Source organism: Carettochelys insculpta, chromosome 6, assembly GCF_033958435.1.
Source record: "Carettochelys insculpta isolate YL-2023 chromosome 6, ASM3395843v1, whole genome shotgun sequence".
NCBI classification, from domain to species: domain Eukaryota; kingdom Metazoa; phylum Chordata; order Testudines; family Carettochelyidae; genus Carettochelys; species Carettochelys insculpta.
Window position 1 is genome coordinate 120,714,171 of NC_134142.1, and position 21,643 is coordinate 120,735,813.

General features: G+C 61.5%; 2 protein-coding genes across 2 annotated transcripts; both read right to left on the reverse strand.

The window, feature by feature from the left end:
- Positions 1-301: 301 nt before the first annotated feature.
- On the reverse strand, positions 302-2,558 carry LOC142015162 (proteoglycan 3-like). Its single transcript, XM_074998577.1, has 5 exons — positions 2,498-2,558; positions 1,979-2,154; positions 1,578-1,712; positions 733-844; positions 302-360 (listed from the first exon to the last, which is right to left on the reverse strand). Exons 1-5 carry the CDS (start codon positions 2,556-2,558, stop codon positions 302-304), a joined length of 543 nt encoding a protein of 180 aa, XP_074854678.1.
- Positions 2,559-13,254: 10,696 nt separating this feature from the next.
- On the reverse strand, positions 13,255-15,514 carry LOC142015163 (bone marrow proteoglycan-like). The gene is made up of 5 exons (XM_074998578.1): positions 15,454-15,514; positions 14,935-15,110; positions 14,534-14,668; positions 13,683-13,794; positions 13,255-13,313 (listed from the first exon to the last, which is right to left on the reverse strand). Exons 1-5 carry the CDS (start codon positions 15,512-15,514, stop codon positions 13,255-13,257), a joined length of 543 nt encoding a protein of 180 aa, XP_074854679.1.
- Positions 15,515-21,643: the final 6,129 nt, after the last annotated feature.

The following is a 21,643-nucleotide window of genomic DNA, read 5'->3' on the forward strand; positions in this document are numbered from 1 at the left end:
TCTCTCCTGACCCTGGCCTCCCCTACCCGTCCCCAGCTCAACCCCATGGAGCATGCAGGGACCTCGGCGCCCGAAGGAAGGAGCAGCACCCGGGGTGATGAGTGAAGTGCTGTTTTATTGCAGGGAGTCACAGGCAATGGGCGAGGGCAGGGGAAAGGGGCAGCGTCCCACTGGGGAGCCGGGGCAGGGGTGGGAGGGGAGCCAGGTGCAGGGAGTCGGGGCACCGCTGGCAGGGTGGAGCAGGCTGTGCCAGACTGGCAGAGCGATGGGGACAGCTTGACTCCGGGGGGAGCCAGGCCCCTCAGTACCGGCAGATGAAGGGCAGTCTAGACCAGCAAGTGACACCTATCCAACGACCATCTGGCAGAGAGAGGTGGGGAGGTCAGTGCCCTCCTGACTGGCACTTGGCTCCAGCAACCCCAGAGCCCTAGGGCCCCCCACCCTTGGAGCCTCTTCCCCGGACCCCTAGGGCCCCCCCACCCTCGGAGCCTCTTCTGCAAACCCTTACGATCCCCCCACCCCCCGGAGACTCTTCCCCGGAATCCGAGGGCCCCCCCACCTCCTGGAGCCTCTTCCCCGGACCCCTAGGCCCCCCCCACCCTCGGAGCCTCTTCCCTGGACCCTCTGGCCCCACCTAGCCCCAGATGCCTAGTCCCAGAGAGGCCCCAGGGCTTTTGTCCCCACAAGCAGTGACGAGAGGCCCCTCTCTGCTGTGCCCGGGGAGTGACTCACTGTTGGTGCACATGGCGACACATCGTCTAAAGTAGCCCCGAGGGTTCCTCCTGGCCCAGTTGGCGTAGTTCCACGTGCTGTGGTCGACCCAGTGGGCACACACGCGCCAGAACTGGGGGGCAGAGCAGGGGGCGGCTCAGAGCTGTCCCATCCACAGGGAGTCCTGGGGAACCCCTTCGCCAAGGACCAGGGCCGTCACTGGGACTGGGACCAGGAGCTGCTCCTGGGCTGGGGGCCACCAGGCAGGGCTCAGGGGGTGTGGGGTGGGGGTCAGAGGCCCGGCATGTGCTGGCACTAGCTTAGGCCCCAGCCCCAGCGCCAGGCCTCTGAAAGTCATTGGCTGGCCAGGCGGGACAGCTGGGCCCCACACCTGAGCTGCTGAGCTGAGCCGAGCCGAGCCAAGCTGAGCTGAGCGGCCTGCCAGGAGTGAGTGGATCCTGTTGGCTGGGAACCGTAGCCGATGGGAACTGTGGGGCCGGCGCCTGCAGGGCTGTGCATGGAGCATGGGGCCCCCTGCCCACCACACCCCCCTTCCACCACTGCTGCACCACCAACTGGGGGCCACATGCACTGAGCACCACCTAGTCGGGGTCCAAAGCCCTCCCCTCCCCCCCGACCCTAGCCCGTCTCCCCAGGCTGCATCCCACCCCCACCCCCAGCCTAGTGAAAGTGAGAGAGGGTGGGGGAGCACGAGAGGTGGAGAGAGGGAGGCTGGAGGGGTGGGGGGCTTGGGGAAAGGGTGGGATAAGGGTGTTCGTGGGCCCTAGCGTACGTGGGGGGGGTGGGGCTGTGCAGCAGGCCCAGGTTGGGGGTGGGGGGGAATCAGGGCCAGCCGCTCCCCTTACCCAGCGGTAGGCGATGGCCCCGATCCAGACCAGGCCCCGGTTGGTGCGGGCTCGGGCTCCACGGCGCAGCTGCTCATTGGTCGAATGGCTGTGGATGGAGGCCAGGCGGCCGCGGTAGCAGCGGGCGCAATATCTCTGTGGGGATGGGGGCGAGTGGGCATGGAGCAGCCAGGGCCCGTCCACCAGCCTCTGCCCCCCCACACTGCCTCGTGCACTGCCCACTGCCCCGCCCCCCATTGTCTCCACAGCCCGCCTCAACCCATGCATCCCGCCCCCGCTCTCCACGAGCTCCCTGCCCCCCCCATTGCCCCCCGGCCGCAGGCTGCCCCACCGCCTCTCTGGCCCTGCCACCCCACATCCTGACCCACCCATGATCCCACCTCGCCCCCTGCCCCCCTCACCTGGGCTTGCCGAAAGGTCTGGCAGCTGTTCACAAACACATAGCGGCAGGTGTGGGTCCCATTGCTCGGCACGACCACCCGGAAGCTCTTGCTCTCTGCTGGGCACGACGGCTCGGGTCCCTCGAGCTCCTCCTCAGCCTGGTCATCAGGCACCTCCTGCTCCAGGGCTCCTTCCTCTGGCGGCAGGGGAGAGGCGCCAAGTGACCTTTCCGGCCTCAGGAGAGACCAGACCTCCAACCATCCGTGGTGGCGGGAGATGGAGCAGGTGTGTCTGGGATGCAGAGGGGTTGGGGGTCTGGGTCGGGGTGTGCTGGGGAGGTTAGGGAACCCAGGCGTCCGGACAGGAGTGAGAGCACAGCTCTGAGGTAAGGGGGCCTGTGTGGTCCTTGCTGGGGTCTGACCCCAGCCCCTGGGGGCCAACCAGTGCCTGTGAGGAGGGGGTGGAGGTTCCCATTGGGGATAGGGGCTTGTCGGTCACGCTCGGGCTGTATCTGGGGGAACCTGGGCCCCAGAACTTACCAAGCTGGTGAGCAGAGATGGCCCCTAGCAGGGCAAGTGTCAGGACCAGGGACAGCTTCATTGTGAGCAGACCTGGGGTGTGGGTGTGAATTGCTGTGAGACACAGGCTGACCCCCCACAACGCCCCACCCTCCACAAGCCCAGCGTGACTACTCAGGGGTCTATAGGTTGGGTGCAGGGGCTGCGGGCCAGGGAAGGGGGCACCGCCAGGGCTGGGGGTGCAGGGGCCTATGGGTTGGGGGGCAGGGGTTGTGGGCCAAGGAAGGGGGCACCGGCAGAGTTGGGTTGTGGGTGTGAATTTCTGTAAGACACAGGCTGACCCCCCCACAATGCCTCATCCCCCCATAAGCCCAGTGTGACCACGCTACTTAGGACCCCCCCCCCGACACCCTAACCTACAACCAAGCTCCTGTAGCCTGTTGGCCACCAAGGCAGCCTTTCCCCGCTCAGGTACAGCTGGGCCATGAGAAGGAGCCCTGGCTCATCGGGGAGAGGCAGGTGCTGGGGGGCTGTCACTCACTGCCCCATAGCTCAGGCCCTAGGGGGATGGGCATCCAGGGGCTATGGACAGCAGCTGTCCGGGAGAACCCAGAACTTGCTGTTAAACTGTGGAACTCCCTGTGGCAGGATATAAGGGCCTGAGCGCGCTGAGCAGGGGCAGGGGCAGGTGAGTGACAGGCCCCCAGGCTTAAGGGCAGGAGCTGAGCAGGCTCAGGGCTCAGGCCAGGATCTGCCGCAGCCACATGGGGATGAATTATAGGAGTCCCCCGCCCCCCAGGGCATCCAGCAATGGCAGCTGAGAGCCAGGTCCTGCCTGAGTGACAGGCCCCCCATCATCTTCCCCCATAGGCCTGCAGCCACCCAGAGACACCCACTCACCTCTGTGACGGACGCGGGTCCTCAGGGAGCTCGGCTGGCTCCAGCCACCCAGGTCCCTTATATGGGGCAGGAGCAGGAAGCTGGGGATGGGGAAAGAGCCGCTATCAGCTGCCCGAGACTTGTCCTTCCCTCCCCCCGCACCCCCCCAGCGTGTGACGCCCCCACGCCCAGCCTGGGCTCTGACCCACCAGCTGCTCCACGTCGCCCCCTCGAGGCCAATGGTGTTAACAACCGAGCAATTTACAGCGCCCCCGACGACACCCCACAGATCACTGGGGGGGGCCTGGACTCGCCCCCCCAATGGCAGCATAGAGCAGGGCTCCTGGCTATCCAGGACCTGCTTTAGACAGGCCCATTGTGTCAGGCTGGGCTGGCAGGGGCTGTGGGCCAAGGAAGGGGGCACCGGCAGGGCTAGGGGTGCAGGGGCCTATGGGTGGGGGGCAGGAGCTGTGAATTGGGACCAAGGAACGCTGCTGTCAGGCCTCCCCCTCCCATCCCAGCCCGGCGCAGGCTGTGGGCGTCCCTGCAGATAAGCATCTCCCGCCTGCCGGGCAGGTTGCACAAGGGGCATTTCACACAGTAACGGCCGCGCTGGGACCCCGCGCCTGGGCCGTCCCGATAACCCCTGGGGCTGTTACACCGCAGGCTGCAGCACTGGGTGCCTGGCCACAGGGAATGGGGCTGGTGCCAGCTGCCCCCAGTGCCAGGCTTGGGGTCGTCTCCCCTCCCCTGCTGACAATCCCTAGGGCAGCCCCTCAGTGCCAGGGACCCCCTCACTGCCATGGGGCTGTCTGCAGTGGTGCAGGGCCTGGAGTGGGTGATCAGACAGAGCCGGGTGCATGGCCCAGCCCAGCCTTCTGAGACCCTGGTGATGGGGACTGGCCAGAGGTGAGCCCTGGAGCACCACTGGAGTCCCCCATTCCCTTTTGAAGCTGTCCTCTGCCCCCCGAGCCCTGTTTCCAACCCCCTGGACTATGTGGGGGGCCCATCTGCTCCACTGTCACACCGGGCACCAGCCCTAACCAGGGGCTCCTGCCCCCACAGATCCATCGGAGAGATACCCCAGCCTGGCCTGACTCTGACTGATGGATCATCCACCCCACCCAGGGCACGTTGTCCCCAGGGCAAATCTCTTTCATCATTCAAACCAGCTTCGAACCTCCCCGGCCTCCCTCTCTGGCCATCGGGTCTCGGTTGGTCTTCGGCCCCCAGAGCCAAGACCCCTCTCGTCTCACAGATCCACCCGCATGGGATGGGGCCAAGTCACTGCCCCCTACCCAGGCTCTGGGTCATGGCCCGGATGGTGATCTGTGTCGCATGGGCGTGACTACTTCTGAGCAGGCCAGAAGCCCCTCTGACTTAGCCACTGCTCAAAGGGCCTCTCGGTCGAGGAGCCCCTGGGGCTGGTAATACCATTAGGGGTCTCTTCCGTCCAACCACCCCAAGAGGTGCAGCAATGGAGCAAGGCACCTGCCAGCAACTCATATAGACAGGGCTCAGGTAGCCAGGGCGTTACTTCTGGGCGGCACCTGGTGCCCCCGGGCTCACAGTACGAGTCAGGGTCTGTGCAGCACCTGGCTGGGACATTAGTGAATTTTGGGGGTGAACATGTAAAACGTTGTTGCAACCCCTGTTCTGTCTCGGACAAAGGAGGCTGCGGGAGGTGTCTGTCGAGAGCTGACGGCTTTTGCAGGTCAAAGACACGTATTGCTTTTGCGCTTGAAGCTGCGGATAGGGGCCGTGTCCCTGTATTTCAGACATTGGCTTCTGGGAGATCGTGACGGGAGCCGGGTAAGCTATTGTCCGGGTCTTGTCAGTCGAGACAATCGGAGCTCTCTGGTGACTGTGGGCCTCCAGAGGTGCTGAAGCACATCTGAGACGCTTTGCTGGGAACGTTCAGACCAGCACGTCAGCCACAGCTGCCGCGGCGTCAGGCGTGGACAGGGGACTTGTTCACGCGACAAAGTCCCTCTTGGGCGGACTTCCACACCCAGAGAACAATGGAATTCCCTGGGGTCTAGAGAGGACTCTTGGGGTTCCTTCATCTTTGTCATCATTCCAGCTCATCGCTTCAGGGGCATCTTCGAGCTGGATGGGATGGACGACCCAACCTACCAAAGGATGTATTCCAGAGAGTTATAAGACAGCAGTGTATTCTGCTACAAGCCTGCACCAAGGACTTTATATTGGTGTATGTAACTGGAGTCCTTTAACAATTTTACTCCCAACCTCCTTCGTTCTTTCTGTCCTGTCTGTCGGTCTGTCTGCCTGTTTGTTCTTTCTTCTTTCTTTGTCTCTCCTGTCTGTCTTTCTGTCTTTCATCTGTTCTTTCTTCTGTCCATCTGTCTGTCTATCCTTTCTTTCTTTCTTTCTGTCCATCTATTCTTTCTTTCATTGTCTCTCGTCTGTCTGTCTGTCTGTCTGTCTTTTCTTTCTTTCTTTCTTCTGTCCATCTGTCTGTCTAACCTTTCTTTCTTTCTTTCTGTCCTGTCTGTCTGTTCTTCCTTTCTTTTACTATTAATAACCCTTTACATGTTCGATTGGAAGGGATCGGTGTGGCTGGTCTTTTGGGTCTGATCTGGGGTATAAATTGCTCTGGGAATGTGACTGGTCTTTTGGGATCAGAAGAACCTGTTCAAATTTGAATAGTACCAGAGAGGTGGCCGTGTGAGTCTGTACTCCATCAAAACAAAGCAGCAGAAATGTAGCACTTCAGAGACTAAGGAAATGATTGATTTGGGGATGAGCATTTGTGGGACAGACCCACTTCATCAGAACAGCTGACAAAGTGGTCCTGTCCTATCCAAGCTGAGGGATGGCTCCTGGGTTTGAGCATTAGCCTCCTAAACACGGGGTTATGACCTCAATCTGTGAGGGGGCCATTTAGGGCTCTGGGTCAGATAGAAGGGGGACAAAGGCTGGTGCTTGCGCCTGCCAAGAGGGTGGGGCTGCACTTGATGATGTCGCAAGGTCCCCTGTAGCTCTGTGAGATGTGTACCTCTCTGTATACTTAATAAGCCGTCTTCAAAGTGGTACATGTGTGCTGCTGTGTTCTGCTCAGATTTGGTGCCTGGCACAATGGGGCCCTGATCTCACTGGAGGTCCCTGCAGTGTCTGGCACAATGGGGTCCTGATCTCAGTAGTGGACATGTAAGACCCCAGGGCTGTGAGGAGACGAGCTCCCCTCTCAGGGCTCCTACTCCAGGGTGCTCGGGGATGGGAGTCGAGTGTCTGGATTCCAGCTCCTACTGTGGGCAACAGGGCAGTGCTTGAGCCTTTGTTCAGCAGCTGGTGGGTCTAATGATGCTACTAAAGCTAACCAGGTTTTAACGACAGCAGGCCCACCTTCCCCCTGCCCTGCGTGGGACTGTCCCCACCCCCGCCCTGCGTGGGACTGTCGCCACCCCCATCCCACTGCCCCGCCACCCTGCATGGGACTGTCCCCCGCCCCCACCACAGCCACCCCACTGCCCCCCAGCCCTGCGTGGGACTGTCTCCCACCCACACCCCACTGGCCCCGCCCTGCATGTGACTGTCCCCCACCCCCATCCCACTGCCTCCCAGCTCTGCATGGGACTGTCCCCCCGCACTGCCCCCGAGCCCTGCTTGGGGCTGTCCCCCATTCCCCAGGCCCTGCTCTCTGCTGGCCCCAGTTTTCACAGCTCCTCTGTGCCTGGCTGGAGCCAGGGCGCGGGGCAGGGAGCAGGGCAGAGGGGGCGCATAGGTGAGTCATAGCCAGGGCTAGGGAAGGCTGGGAGCTGGTGGCAGGGGCTGGGATCAGGCAGGGGCCAGGCCAGTCCAAGTGGCAGCACAAGCCAGCGTCTGCAGGGGAACGTTGGCAGCTCCTGAGTCCCATCCCCATGGCGGTGAGGGTGGGGGGTACTCTGCCCCTGGGGGAAAGCAGATGGAGGCTCCAGCCTGGGGGCAGCTGGCACCAGCCCCGTTTCCTGTGGCCAGGCGTCCAGCGCTGCAGCCTGCGGCGTAACAGCCCCAGGGGTTATCGGGACGGCCCAGGCGCGGGGTCCCAGCGCGGCCGTTACTGTGTGAAATGCCCCCTTGTGACACCTGCCCAGCAGGCGGGAGTTGCTGATCTGCTGGGACAGCCTGAGCCAGCCCAGCCTAGCGGGGCTGGGACAGGGCTGTGGGCTGTGATTAACAGCCGCTCTCCACAGCCCCGACCTGCAGACCCTGCTCCCCATCCCTAGGCACAAGCCCAGCTCTGCTGGTGCCCCCAGTCCCCCCCATCCGGCAGACCCCAGCCCTCCTCTCCCCGCCAGATCCACAGGGCCGAGGTCATGCCCTGTCTCCAGTCGCCTGAGGCTGCCTGTTCCTGCCCCACTACCCCAAGGGCTGGTACTTTCCCCCACAGCTGGGCCCCACGGCACCAGCCCTCCTTGCAAGTGCCAGCTGGTGCCTTGGCCGGCAGGGGCCTTTCCTGCACGGCAGCCGGCGTTCGCAGCAGCCTTGGCCCGGCACAGACACCGAGGTCAGCCCTACAGCAGCCAGGGCGTCAGCCAGCCACGCTGTGCTCCAGCTCTGCGCCCCTTTGCCTCTCAGGCCCCTGGCACAGTCGCGTCGGGCAATGGGGGGCCACGCGGTCTAACTCGCTGGCACACGCCGTGGGGCGGACGTGGCCGCTGGGAAGGCAACGTGCCTGCAGTGTCAGGAAAGGCCTCGTCATCGGCCACCGCTGAGTCTGCCCTGGGTCTGGGAGCCTTGTGCTAATCAGGCTGGTTCCTGAGCCCTACAGGGCCCCCCTGCTGAGCTCCCCTCTAACTGAACTCCACCTCGCTAGGCCTTTCTGGGAGGTCTGCCGGCTTCCCTCCACCTGGACCTACAGCCCCCTGCTAGCCCAGCTCTGAGTGCCCCACGCGGCCAGCTCTGTGTAAGCCTGGCAACCCCAACCCCCATCCTGCTGGTAGGCCCCGGGACGCTCCCAACACCTCGCTGTGCCGGGTGGAACAAGCGGTGCTCTGAGGGGACACAACAGCGACTAGCAATTCAGGGTGAGCTGCTAAGAGACAGAACTGCCGCAGCCCAGCAGGTAAGTGCAGGGCTCTGGTGGGGGCTACAGGAGGTGGGGGACTACAAGCAGTGGGGGACTACAGGCAGTCGGGGGCTACAGGCGGTGGGGAACTACAGGCGTTGGGGGACTACAGGCAGTAAGGGGCTACAGGTGGTGGGGAACTACACGGAGTAGGGGGCTACAGGCGGTGAGGGACTACAGGCAGTAGGGGGCTACAGGCGGTGGGGAACTACATGCACTAGGGGGCTACAGGTGGTGGGGGACTACAGGCGGTGAGGGACTACATGCAGTAGGGGGCTACAGGTGGTGGGGAATTACAGGCGGTGAGGGACTACAGGCAGTAGGGGGCTACAGGTGGTGGGGAATTACAGGCGGTGAGGGACTACAGGCAGTAGGGGGCTACAGGCGTTGGGGGACCAGGCAGCGTCATGGCACAGCCCCCTGCTGAGCCCACCCTCAGGGCCATTCCTCATTCTCCAGGGGGCTGGAAATGGGGCAATGGGGACAAGGAACAGTTTCAAGGGGCATAAGTGCCAGCTGGGGGGGCACTATGGGAAGCAGGAGACCCCCTTGGCACCCAAGGGCTCTGCACTGGCCAGTTTCCCCACCCTGTTCACCACAGGCCAGGCAGGGCCATGTGCCAGGCTCTGTCTGACCCCCTGCCAGTTCCAGCCCCTTTTTACACAGGTCCAAGGCAGTGTCGGGGGGTCCTCGTGTGTGCAGGCCAGGCAGGGGCAGGGGCAGGGGCAGGGGCAGGGGCAGGGGCAGGGACCCTAAGCCTGGCACTGGGGGTATCTGGCACCAGCCCTGTTCCCTGTGGCCAGGGGCCAAGTGCTGCAGCCTGCGGTGTAACAGCCCCAGGGGTTATCGGGACGGCCCAGGTGCGGGGTCCCAGCACGGCCGTTACTGTGTGAAATGCCCCTTGTGCAACCTGCCCAGCAGGCGGGAGATGCTTATCTGCAGGGCCGCCCACAGCCTGCGCCGGGCTGGTCCTGGAGGCCGGGGAAGCGTGTGGGGAGGGAGACCAGCGCCCTGTGACTGACCAGTGCTCCTCAGTCCCACCCCGCAGCCCTACAAGCCCAGGCCTGGGCTCCCCCACCCCACAGCTCTGCCAAGGCCCCGCACACAGCACCCTGTGGCACTGGGCACGGAGGTGTTGCCTGAAGTCGGTGAGCTGGGTCCATCCAGCCCAGTGCCCAGAGTCTGTGCCCTGCTGCCCAGCACCAGACAGGGTGTTGCCCCACTGACCTGTGTGTCACCGTCCCTGCTGGGGGAGTTTCCCAGCTGGGGTCAATGGGCCAGATCCCAGCTGGGGTCAATGGCTGTAGCTCCCCTGGACTCAATGGGCCAGAACCTAGATGTTGTAGAGCATCTCTTGCTCTATTGATCCTCAGTGGGGCCAGGTCCAAATGAGTTGTCATGTGTTTTTTGTGTATGAGGTTCCTCTCCAGACCCCGACCCTCAGCACACTGGCGAGTGGCAGTTGCTTGGCTGCAGCCAGTTCCTGACTATTCAGAGCATCTGCTCCAGTCCCCAGCAACACTCAGGATGGGGCCCCCAGCCAATACTCCCCCATCACAAAACACTGGGGATAACAGAACACAACATAACACTTGGAAGTGGCAGAGGTGCTTACCGCCTTCTTTGTTTTGGTCTTCACCGAGAAAGTTGGTGGTGATTGGACACCTGGTACAGCGCATGCTGGGGAAAATGAGGTAGGGGTGGACGTTAAAATGGGAAAAGAGCAAGTAAAATTATTTAGAAAGTTAAGAGTCTTCAAGTCACTGGAGCGGGATGAGATGTGCCCTCAGATAACTGAGGAGCTGACTGAGGAGGTATCTGAGTCATTAGCTATCATCTTTGAAAAGTTATGGCATCCTGGAGAAATTCTTGAAGACTGCAACAGTCCCCATCTAGGTAAACGAGAAATAAAGACAGCTCAGGATACTACAGTAGAGCCAGCTTCACTTCTGTGCCCCATGGGAAACATAAGGGAACAAATCATTAAACCCATTTGCAAACTTCTAGAAGATAATATGGTGATAAGTAACAATGTGGATCTGTAAAGAACAAATCTTGTCGAACCATCTTGCTGGCTTCCTTTGGTTGGATAACAAGCCTCAGGGATCAGAGGGAAGTGTTAGATGTGGTACACCCAGACTTTAGTAAAGTGTTTGATGCCATCTCATCTGACCTTCTTGTAAGTAAACTAGGGAAATACAATGTAGACGGGGCTACTATAAGATGGGTGGATAATTCTTGTATAACCCATTCCCAGAGAGTAGTTATCAATGGTTCAAAGTCATGCTGGAAGGAGGGGTTCCGCAGGAATCAGTTTTGGGACCAATTCTGTTCAATATCTTCATCAACCATTAGATAATGTAACTGAGAGTACGGTTATAAGGTCTGCAGACGATACCAACCAGGAAGAGGTTGAAAGTGCTTTGGAGGACAGGATGATCATTCAAAATCATAGGATCATAGAATCCCAGGGCTGGAAGGGACCTCAGGAGGTCATCTCGTCCAGCTTCCTGCTTCAAGCAGGATCAACCCCATCCGAGTCATCTCAGCCAGGACCTTGTCAAGCCAGGCCTTAAAAACCTCGAGGGATGGAGATTCCACCACCTCTCTAGCCAACACATTCCAGTGCTTCCCCACCTTCCTGGTGAAGTAGTTTTTCCCCATATCCAACCTACACCTCTCCCTCTTCAACTTCACACCATTACTCCTTGTCCTGCCCTCTGGAAAACCTGAAGAAATGGTCTGAGGCAAATAGGGCAAAGTTCAATACGGAGAAGTGCAAAGCCCTCCACTTAGAGGGGGACAATCAGTCTCACACATACAGAACAGGAAGAGGCTGCTTAGGAAGGAGTTCTGCAGAGTGGGATCTTGGGGTCATAGTGGATCACATGCTGAGGATGAGTCAACAGAGTGACACCATTGCAAAAAAGGCAAACATGATTCTGGAGTGTATTAATAGGCGCGTTGTGAGCAAGACACACGGTTTAATTCTTCCACTCTATGCTGTGCTGATTAGGCCTCAGCTGAAGTATTGCGTCGAATTCTGGGGGCCACATTTCAGAAAAGACGTGGACAAACTGGAGAAGGTCCAGAGAAGAGCAACAAAAATTATTAAAGGTCTAGAAAACACGAGCTATTAAGGAAGATTGAAAGAAATGGGTTTATTTAGTCTGAAAAGAGAAGAGTATGGCAGGGGTGAAAAAAGAACGAAATAAAGCAATGGATTTTAATTGTCTACTGCTCTAATCTGAAGAAGTGGGTCTTACCCACAAAAGCTCATGTGTTAGTCTTTAAGGTGTTACAGGACTGCTTGTTAGTCATGCAGGATAGGTCCATCAATAGGTATTAGCCAGGCTGGGCAGGGATGATGCCCCTAGCCTATGTGGCCAGAAGGTGAGAATGGGCAACCGGGGATGGATCACTCCCACCCAGGTGAACATCAGCCTCATCCTCGTCGTCCTCCTGGCCTTCGTCAGCCCGCTGGTGGTGCTGCGGGAGTGCCAGCGCCGGGAGAAGGAGCTGGAAAAGCCACACGCTGCCACAGCCCCTCTGACCCTGCCCCAGGCTGGGATAGAGTCCTCCGTCTGACCCCCACAGCAGGGATCTTCGGGGCTGGGGGGCTGTGCTCCCCAAAAGGGAATAAGGAAAGGGAATCAGCGCTGAGCCAATCCCCGGCTGTGGGCCTCCCCCCAGCGCTGCCATGGCCGGCTCCAGCCGCACAGGGGTGTGCTGGCGGCCCAGCAAGGGGTTTTGTTTACAAACACTTGACTTTCTAGGTGTTGGTGTGGTACGGCCAGTAAAAGCCCAGCCCTTCTCTGGGAGCACCAACGGGTGTGTGTGTGGGGGGGGGGAGGAGTCAGCTCCCTTCATCGGTGGGGTGTTTACGAATGCCCCCTCGTTTGTCCCCTCTTACGCCAGCGATTTCGTTTTGTGTGTCTGTCACCACGAAGGAGCTGGCTGCCCCGGCACCTTCACCCCGACAGCCACATAAATGCTAACAAGCAACTAACCTAGCACCATACACAGCCATCTCCAGAGGTCCCTGCGGGTCCCTGGCCCTCCCAGCCCAGGTTGTCCCCATCATGTTTGAGCCCCTGAACCTCCCCCAGGGGCTCCTGTGTTGCTCCAGGATCCTGAGCGTGTTCTCTGGGAGAAGAAACTGGGGACTCCACTGCCTCCAGGAGAGGAGCCAGGAGCTAGAGACCCTCTGGGTTAGAAACCTGCCCTTGTTTGTGGCTGGGATCTGGCTAGACAGCAGAGCTGCTGCCCTGAGGCGGCTCCTCCCACGAGGGGAGTGCAGAACGGGGCCAAATCCCCCCAGAGCTGCTTGTGGGGGAGCGAAAGGGCTAATTCTTCTGACAGCCACCTGTGGCAGGGGCTGCAGCCCTTCGCTCTGGTCTGGTCTGGCTTTTCTGAGCCCTTAGCTTGGCCCATCCCCGGGGGGACCCCAGAACTGGACACGGTTCTCATGCCAGGGCAGGGGTAATGGCCCCTCCCTACTCCAGCCCCAGGTGAGGATAACCCCCAGCTTCTCTCCTGACCCTGGCCTCCCCTACCCGTCCCCAGCTCAACCCCATGGAGCATGCAGGGACCTCGGCGCCCGAAGGAAGGAGCAGCACCCGGGGTGATGAGTGAAGTGCTGTTTTATTGCAGGGAGTCATAGGCAATGGGCGAGGGCAGGGGAAAGGGGCAGCGTCCCACTGGGGAGCCGGGGCAGGGGTGGGAGGGGAGCCAGGTGCAGGGAGTCGGGGCACCGCTGGCAGGGTGGAGCAGGCTGTGCCAGACTGGCAGAGCGATGGGGACAGCTTGACTCCGTGGGGGGCCAGGCCCCTCAGTACCGGCAGATGAAGGGCAGTCTAGACCGGCAGGTGACACTTATCCAACGACCATCTGGCGGAGAGAGGTGGGGAGGTCAGCGCCCTCCTGACTGGCACTTGGCTCCAGCAACCCCAGAGCCCTAGGGCCCCCCACCCTTGGAGCCTCTTCCCTGGACCCCTAGGGCCCCCCCACCCTCGGAGCCTCTTCCCTGGACCCCTAGGGCCCCCCCACCCTCGGAGCCTCTTCGCCAGACCCCTAGGGACCCCCCAACCTCGGAGCCTCTTCCCCGGACCCCTAGGCCCCCCCACCCTCGGAGCCTCTTCCCTGGAGCCCTCTGGCCCCACCTAGCCCCAGATGCCTAGTCCCAGAGAGGCCCCAGGGCTTTTGTCCCCACAAGCAGTGACGAGAGGCCCCTCTCTGCTGTGCCCTGGGGTGACTCACTGTTGGTGCACATGGCAACACATCGTCTAAAGTAGCCCCGAGGGTTCCTCCTGGCCCAGTTGGCGTAGTTCCATGTGCTGCGGTCGACCCAGCGGGCACACACGCGCCGGAACTGGGGGGCAGATCAGGGGGCGGCTCAGAGCTGTCCCATCCACAGGGCGTCCTGGGGAACCCCTTCGCCAAGGCCCAGGGCCGTCACTGGGACTGGGGCCAGGAGCTGCTCCCGGGCTGGGGGCCACCAGACAGGGCTCTGGGTGTGTGGGGTGGGGGTCAGAGGCCCGGCATGTGCTGGCACTAGCTGAGGCCCCAGCCCCAGCGCCAGGCCTCTGAAAGTCATTGGCTGGCCAGGCGGGACAGCTGGGCCCCACACCTGAGCTGCTGAGCTGAGCTGAGCCGAGCCGAGCTGACATGAGCCAGCCTGAGCCAAGCCAAGCTGAGTGGATCCTGTTGGCTGGGAACCGTAGCCAATGGGAACTGTGGGGCCAGCGCCTGCAGGGCTGTGCATGGAGCAAGGGGCCCCCTGCCCACCCCACCCCCCTTCCACCACTGCTGCACCACCAACTGGGGGCCACATGCACTGAGCACCACCTGGTCAGGGTCCAAAGCCCTCCCCTCCCGCCCGACCCTAGCCCCTCCCCCCAGGCTGCATCCCACCCCCACCCCCAGCCTAGTGAAAGTGAGAGAGGGTGGGGGAGCACGAGAGGTGGAGAGAGGGAGGCTGGAGGGGTGGGGGGCTTGGGGAAAGGGTGGGATAAGGGTGTTCAGGGGCCCGAGCGTACGTGCGGGGGTGGGGCTGTGCAGCAGGCCCAGGTTGGGGGTGGGGGGGAATCAGGGCCAGCCGCTCCCCTTACCCGGCGGTAGGTGATGGCCCCGATCCAGACCAGGCCCCGGTTGGTGCGGGCTCGGGCTCCACAGCGCAGCTGCTCATTGGTCGAATGGCTGTGGATGGAGGCCAGGCGGCCGCGGTAGCAGCGGGCGCAATATCTCTGTGGGGATGGGGGCGAGTGGGCATGGAGCAGCCAGGGCCCGTCCACCAGCCTCTGCCCCCCCACACTGCCTCGTGCACTGCCCACTGCCCCGCCCCCCATTGTCTCCACAGCCCGCCTCAACCCATGCATCCCGCCCCCGCTCTCCACGAGCTCCCTGCCCCCCCCATTGCCCCCCGGCCGCCGGCTGCCCCACCGCCTCTCTGGCCCTGCCACCCCACATCCTGACCCACCCATGATCCCACCTCGCCCCCTGCCCCCCTCACCTGGGCTTGCCGAAAGGTCTGGCAGCTGTTCACAAACACATAGCGGCAGGTGTGGGTCCCATTGCTCGGCACGACCACCTGGAAGCTCTTGCTCTCTGCTGGGCACGACGGCTCGGGCCCCTCGAGCTCCTCCTCAGCCTGGTCATCAGGCACCTCCTGCTCCAGGGCTCCTTCCTCTGGCGGCAGGGGAGAGGCGCCAAGTGACCTTTCCGGCCTCAGGAGAGACCAGACCTCCAACCATCCGTGGTGGCGGGAGATGGAGCAGGTGAGTCTGGGATGCAGAGGGGTTGGGGGTCTGGGTCGGGGTGTGCTGGGGAGGTTAGGGAACCCAGGCGTCCGGACAGGAGTGAGAGCACAGCTCTGAGGTAAGGGGGCCTGTGTGGTCCTTGCTGGGGTCTGACCCCAGCCCCTGGGGGCCAACCAGTGCCTGTGAGGAGGGGGTGGAGGTTCCCATTGGGGATAGGGGCTTGTCGGTCATGCTCGGGCTGTAGCTGGGGGAACCTGGGCCCCAGAACTTACCAAGCTGGTGAGCAGAGATGGCCCCTAGCAGGGCAAGTGTCAGGACCAGGGACAGCTTCATTGTGAGCAGACCTGGGGTGTGGGTGTGAATTGCTGTAAGACACAGGCTGACCCCCCACAACGCCCCACCCTCCACAAGCCCAGCGTGACTGCTCAGGGGTCTATAGGTTGGGTGCAGGGGCTGCGGGCCAGGGAAGGGGGCACCGCCAGGGCTGGGGGTGCAGGGGCCTATGGGTTGGGGGGCAGGGGTTGTGGGCCAAGGAAGGGGGCACCGGCAGAGTTGGGTTGTGGGTGTGAATTTCTGTAAGACACAGGCTGACCCCCCCACAATGCCTCATCCCCCCATAAGCCCAGTGTGACCACGCTACTTAGGACCCCCCCCCCCGACACCCTAACCTACAACCAAGCTCCTGTAGCCTGTTGGCCACCAAGGCAGCCTTTCCCCACTCAGGTACAGCTGGGCCATGAGAAGGAGCCCTGGCTCATCGGGGAGAGGCAGGTGCTGGGGGGCTGTCACTCACTGCCCCATAGCTCAGGCCCTAGGGGGATGGGCATCCAGGGGCTATGGACAGCAGCTGTCCGGGAGAACCCAGAACTTGCTGTTAAACTGCGGAACTCCCTGTGGCAGGATATAAGGGCCTGAGCGCGCTGAGCAGGGGCAGGGGCAGGGGCAGGTGAGTGACAGGCCCCCAGGCTTAAGGGCAGGAGCTGAGCAGGCTCAGGGCTCAGGCCAGGATCTGCTGCAGCCACATGGGGATGAATTATAGGAGTCCCCCGCCCCCCAGGGCATCCAGCAATGGCAGCTGAGAGCCAGGTCCTGCCTGAGTGACAGGCCCCCCATCATCTTCCCCCATAGGCCTGCAGCCACCCAGAGACACCCACTCACCTCTGTGACGGACGCGGGTCCTCAGGGAGCTCGGCTGGCTCCAGCCACCGAGGTCCCTTATATGGGGCAGGAGCAGGAAGCTGGGGATGGGAAAAGAGCCGCTATCAGCTGCCCGAGACTTGTCCTTCCCTCCCCCTGCACCCCCCCAGCATGTGACACCCCCACGCCCAGCCTGGGCTCTGACCCACCAGCTGCTCCACGTCGCCCCCTCGAGGCCAATGGTGTTAACAACCGAGCAATTTACAGCGCCCCCGACGACACCCCACAGATCACTGGGGGGGGCCTGGACTCGCCCCCCCAATGGCAGCATAGAGCAGGGCTCCTGGCTATCCAGGACCTGCTTTAGACAGGCCCATTGTGTCAGGCTGGGCTGGCAGGGGCTGTGGGCCAAGGAAGGGGGCACCGGCAGGGCTAGGGGTGCAGGGGCCTATGGGTGGGGGGCAGGAGCTGTGAATTGGGACCAAGGAACGCTGCTGTCAGGCCTCCCCCTCCCATCCCAGCCCGGCGCAGGCTGTGGGCGTCCCTGCAGATAAGCATCTCCCGCCTGCCGGGCAGGTTGCACAAGGGGCATTTCACACAGTAACGGCCGCGCTGGGACCCCGCGCCTGGGCCGTCCCGATAACCCCTGGGGCTGTTACACCGCAGGCTGCAGCACTGGGTGCCTGGCCACAGGGAATGGGGCTGGTGCCAGCTGCCCCCAGTGCCAGGCTTGGGGTCGTCTCCCCTCCCCTGCTGACAATCCCTAGGGCAGCGCCTCAGTGCCAGGGACCCCCTCACTGCCATGGGGCTGTCTGCAGTGGTGCAGGGCCTGGAGTGGGTGATCAGACAGAGCCGGGTGCATGGCCCAGCCCAGCCTTCTGAGACCCTGGTGATGGGGACTGGCCAGAGGTGAGCCCTGGAGCACCACTGGAGTCCCCCCATTCCCTTTTGAAGCTGTCCTCTGCCCCCCGAGCCCTGTTTCCAATCCCCTGGACTATGTGGGGGGCCCATCTGCTCCACTGTCACACCGGGCACCAGCCCTAACCAGGGGATCCTGCCTCCACAGATCCATCGGAGAGAAACCCCAGCCTGGCCTGACTCTGACTGATGAATCATCCACCCCACCCAGGGCACGTTGTCCCCAGGGCAAATCAAGCCAGCGTCTGCAGGGGAACGTTGGCAGCTCCTGAGTCCCATCCCCATGGCGGTGGGGGTGGGGGGTACTCTGCCCCTGGGGGAAAGCAGATGGAGGCTCCAGCCTGGGGGCAGCTGGCACCAGCCCCGTTCCCTGTGGCCAGGCGTCCAGCGCTGCAGCCTGCGGCGTAACAGCCCCAGGGGTTATCGGGACGGCCCAGGCGCGGGGTCCCAGCGCGGCCGTTACTGTGTGAAATGCCCCCTTGTGACACCTGCCCAGCAGGCGGGAGTTGCTGATCTGCTGGGACAGCCTGAGCCAGCCCAGCCTGCCAGCAGGGCTGGGACAGGGCTGTGGGCTGTGATTAACAGCCGCTCTCCACAGCCCCGACCTGCAGACCCTGCTCCCCATCCCTAGGCACAAGCCCAGCTCTGCTGGTGCCCCCAGTCCCCCCCATCCGGCAGACCCCAGCCCTCCTCTCCCCGCCAGATCCACAGGGCCGAGGTCATGCCCTGTCTCCAGTCGCCTGAGGCTGCCTGTTCCTGCCCCACTACCCCAAGGGCTGGTACTTTCCCCCACAGCTGGGCCCCACGGCACCAGCCCTCCTTGCAAGTGCCAGCTGGTGCCTTGGCCGGCAGGGGCCTTTCCTGCACGGCAGCCGGCGTTCGCAGCAGCCTTGGCCCGGCACAGACACCGAGGTCAGCCCTACAGCAGCCAGGGCGTCAGCCAGCCACGCTGTGCTCCAGCTCTGCGCCCCTTTGCCTCTCAGGCCCCTGGCACAGTCGCGTCGGGCAATGGGGGGCCACGCGGTCTAACTCGCTGGCACACGCCGTGGGGCGGACGTGGCCGCTGGGAAGGCAACGTGCCTGCAGTGTCAGGAAAGGCCTTGTCATCGGCCACCGCTGAGTCTGCCCTGGGTCTGGGAGCCTTGTGCTAATCAGGCTGGTTCCTGAGCCCTACAGGGCCCCCCTGCTGAGCTCCCCTCTAACTGAACTCCACCTCGCTAGGTCTTTCTGGGAGGTCTGCCGGCTTCCCTCCACCTGGACCTACAGCCCCCTGCTAGCCCAGCTCTGAGTGCCCCACGCGGCCAGCTCTGTGTAAGCCTGGCAACCCCAACCCCCATCCTGCTGGTAGGCCCCGGGGCGCTCCCAACACCTCGCTGTGCCGGGTGGAACAAGCGGTGCTCTGAGGGGACACAACAGCGACTAGCAATTCAGGGTGAGCTGCTAAGAGACAGAACTGCCGCAGCCCAGCAGGTAAGTGCAGGGCTCTGGTGGGGGCTACAGGAGGTGGGGGACTACAAGCAGTGGGGGACTACAGGCAGTCGGGGGCTACAGGCGGTGGGGAACTACAGGCGTTGGGGGACTACAGGCAGTAAGGGGCTACAGGTGGTGGGGAACTACACGGAGTAGGGGGCTACAGGCGGTGAGGGACTACAGGCAGTAGGGGGCTACAGGCGGTGGGGAACTACATGCACTAGGGGGCTACAGGTGGTGGGGGACTACAGGCGGTGAGGGACTACATGCAGTAGGGGGCTACAGGTGGTGGGGAATTACAGGCGGTGAGGGACTACAGGCAGTAGGGGGCTACAGGTGGTGGGGAATTACAGGCGGTGAGGGACTACAGGCAGTAGGGGGCTACAGGCGTTGGGGGACCAGGCAGCGTCATGGCACAGCCCCCTGCTGAGCCCACCCTCAGGGCCATTCCTCATTCTCCAGGGGGCTGGAAATGGGGCAATGGGGACAAGGAACAGTTTCAAGGGGCATAAGTGCCAGCTGGGGGGGCACTATGGGAAGCGGGAGACCCCCTTGGCACCCCAGGGCTCTGCACTGGCCAGTTTCCCCACCCTGTTCACCACAGGCCAGGCAGGGCCATGTGCCAGGCTCTGTCTGACCCCCTGCCAGTTCCAGCCCCTTTTTACACAGGTCCAAGGCAGTGTCGGGGGGCCCTCGTGCGTGCAGGCCAGGCAGGGGCAGGGGCAGGGGCAGGGACCCTAAGCCTGGCACTGGGGGTATCTGGCACCAGCCCATTCCCTGTGGCCAGGGGCCAAGTGCTGCAGCCTGCGGTGTAACAGCCCCAGGGGTTATCGGGACGGCCCAGGTGCGGGGTCCCAGCACGGCCGTTACTGTGTGAAATGCCCCTTGTGCAACCTGCCCAGCAGGCGGGAGATGCTTATCTGCAGGGCCGCCCACAGCCTGCGCCGGGCTGGTCCTGGAGGCCGGGGAAGCGTGTGGGGAGGGAGACCAGCGCCCTGTGACTGACCAGTGCTCCTCAGTCCCACCCCGCAGCCCTACAAGCCCAGGCCTGGGCTCCCCCACCCCACAGCTCTGCCAAGGCCCCGCACACAGCACCCTGTGGCACTGGGCACGGAGGTGTTGCCTGAAGTCGGTGAGCTGGGTCCATCCAGCCCAGTGCCCAGAGTCTGTGCCCTGCTGCCCAGCACCAGACAGGGTGTTGCCCCACTGACCTGTGTGTCACCGTCCCTGCTGGGGGAGTTTCCCAGCTGGGCTCAATGGCTGTAGCTCCCCTGGACTCAATGGGCCAGAACCTAGATGTTGTAGAGCATCTCTTGCTCTATTGATCCTCAGTGGGGCCAGGTCCAAATGAGTTGTCGTGTGTTTTTTGTGTATGAGGTTCCTCTCCAGACCCCGACCCTCAGCACACTGGCGAGTGGCAGTTGCTTGGCTGCAGCCAGTTCCTGACTATTCAGAGCATCTGCTCCAGTCCCCAGCAACACTCAGGATGGGGCCCCCAGCCAATACTCCCCCATCACAAAACACTGGGGATAACAGAACACAACATAACACTTGGAAGTGGCAGAGGTGCTTACCGCCTTCTTTGTTTTGGTCTTCACCGAGAAAGTTGGTGGTGATTGGACACCTGGCACAGCGCATGCTGGGGAAAATGAGGTAGGGGTGGACGTTAAAATGGGAAAAGAGCAAGTAAAATTATTTAGAAAGTCAAGAGTCTTCAAGTCACTGGAGCGGGCTGAGATGTGCCCTCAGATAACTGAGGAGCTGACTGAGGAGGTATCTGAGTCATTAGCTATCATCTTTGAAAAGTTATGGCATCCTGGAGAAATTGTTGAAGACTGCAACAGTCCCCATCTAGGTAAACGAGAAATAAAGACAGCTCAGGATACTACAGCACAGCCAGCTTCACTTCTGTGCCCCATGGGAAACATAAGGGAACAAATCATTAAACCCATTTGCAAACTTCTAGAAGATAATATGGTGATAAGTAACAATGTGGATCTGTAAAGAACAAATCTTGTCGAACCATCTTGCTGGCTTCCTTTGCATGGATAACAAGCCTCAGGGATCAGAGGGAAGTGTTAGATGTGGTACACCCAGACTTTAGTAAAGTGTTTGATGCCATCTCATCTGACCTTCTTGTAAGTAAACTAGGGAAATACAATGTAGACGGGGCTACTATAAGATGGGTGGATAATTCTTGTATAACCCATTCCCAGAGAGTAGTTATCAATGGTTCAAAGTCATGCTGGAAGGAGGGTTCCGCAGGAATCAGTTTTGGGACCAATTCTGTTCAATATCTTCATCAACCATTAGATAATGTAACTGAGAGTACGGTTATAAGGTCTGCAGACGATACCAACCAGGAAGAGGTTGAAAGTGCTTTGGAGGACAGGATGATCATTCAAAATCATAGGATCATAGAATCCCAGGGCTGGAAGGGACCTCAGGAGGTCATCTAGTCCAGCTTCCTGCTTCAAGCAGGATCAACCCCATCCGAGTCATCTCAGCCAGGACCTTGTCAAGCCAGGCCTTAAAAACCTCGAGGGATGGAGATTCCACCACCTCTCTAGCCAACACATTCCAGTGCTTCCCCACCTTCCTGGTGAAGTAGTTTTTCCCCATATCCAACCTACACCTCCCCCTCTTCAATTTCACACCATTACTCCTTGTCCTGCCCTCTGGACAACCTGAAGAAATGGTCTGAGGCAAATAGGGCAAAGTTCAATACAGAGAAGTGCAAAGCCCTCCACTTAGAGGGGGACAATCAGTCTCACACATACAGAACGGGAAGAGGCTGCTTAGGAAGGAGTTCTGCAGAGTGGGATCTTGGGGTCATAGTGGATCACATGCTGAGGATGAGTCAACAGAGTGACACTATTGCAAAAAAGGCAAACATGATTCTGGAGTGTATTAATAGGCGCGTTGTGCACAAGACAC

Coding starts and splice junctions, on each gene's coding strand:
- LOC142015162 (XM_074998577.1), bottom strand. CDS start 2,558: ATGAAGCTGTCCCTGGTCCTGACACTTGCCCTGCTAGGGGCCATCTCT. Junction 1,713..1,978: donor AGACCTTTCGGCAAGCCCAG/GTGAGGGGGGCA, acceptor CCATCCCCACAG/AGATATTGCGCCCGCTGCTA. Junction 845..1,577: donor GGGCCATCGCCTACCGCTGG/GTAAGGGGAGCG, acceptor TCTGCCCCCCAG/TTCTGGCGCGTGTGTGCCCA.
- LOC142015163 (XM_074998578.1), bottom strand. CDS start 15,514: ATGAAGCTGTCCCTGGTCCTGACACTTGCCCTGCTAGGGGCCATCTCT. Junction 14,669..14,934: donor AGACCTTTCGGCAAGCCCAG/GTGAGGGGGGCA, acceptor CCATCCCCACAG/AGATATTGCGCCCGCTGCTA. Junction 13,795..14,533: donor GGGCCATCACCTACCGCCGG/GTAAGGGGAGCG, acceptor TCTGCCCCCCAG/TTCCGGCGCGTGTGTGCCCG.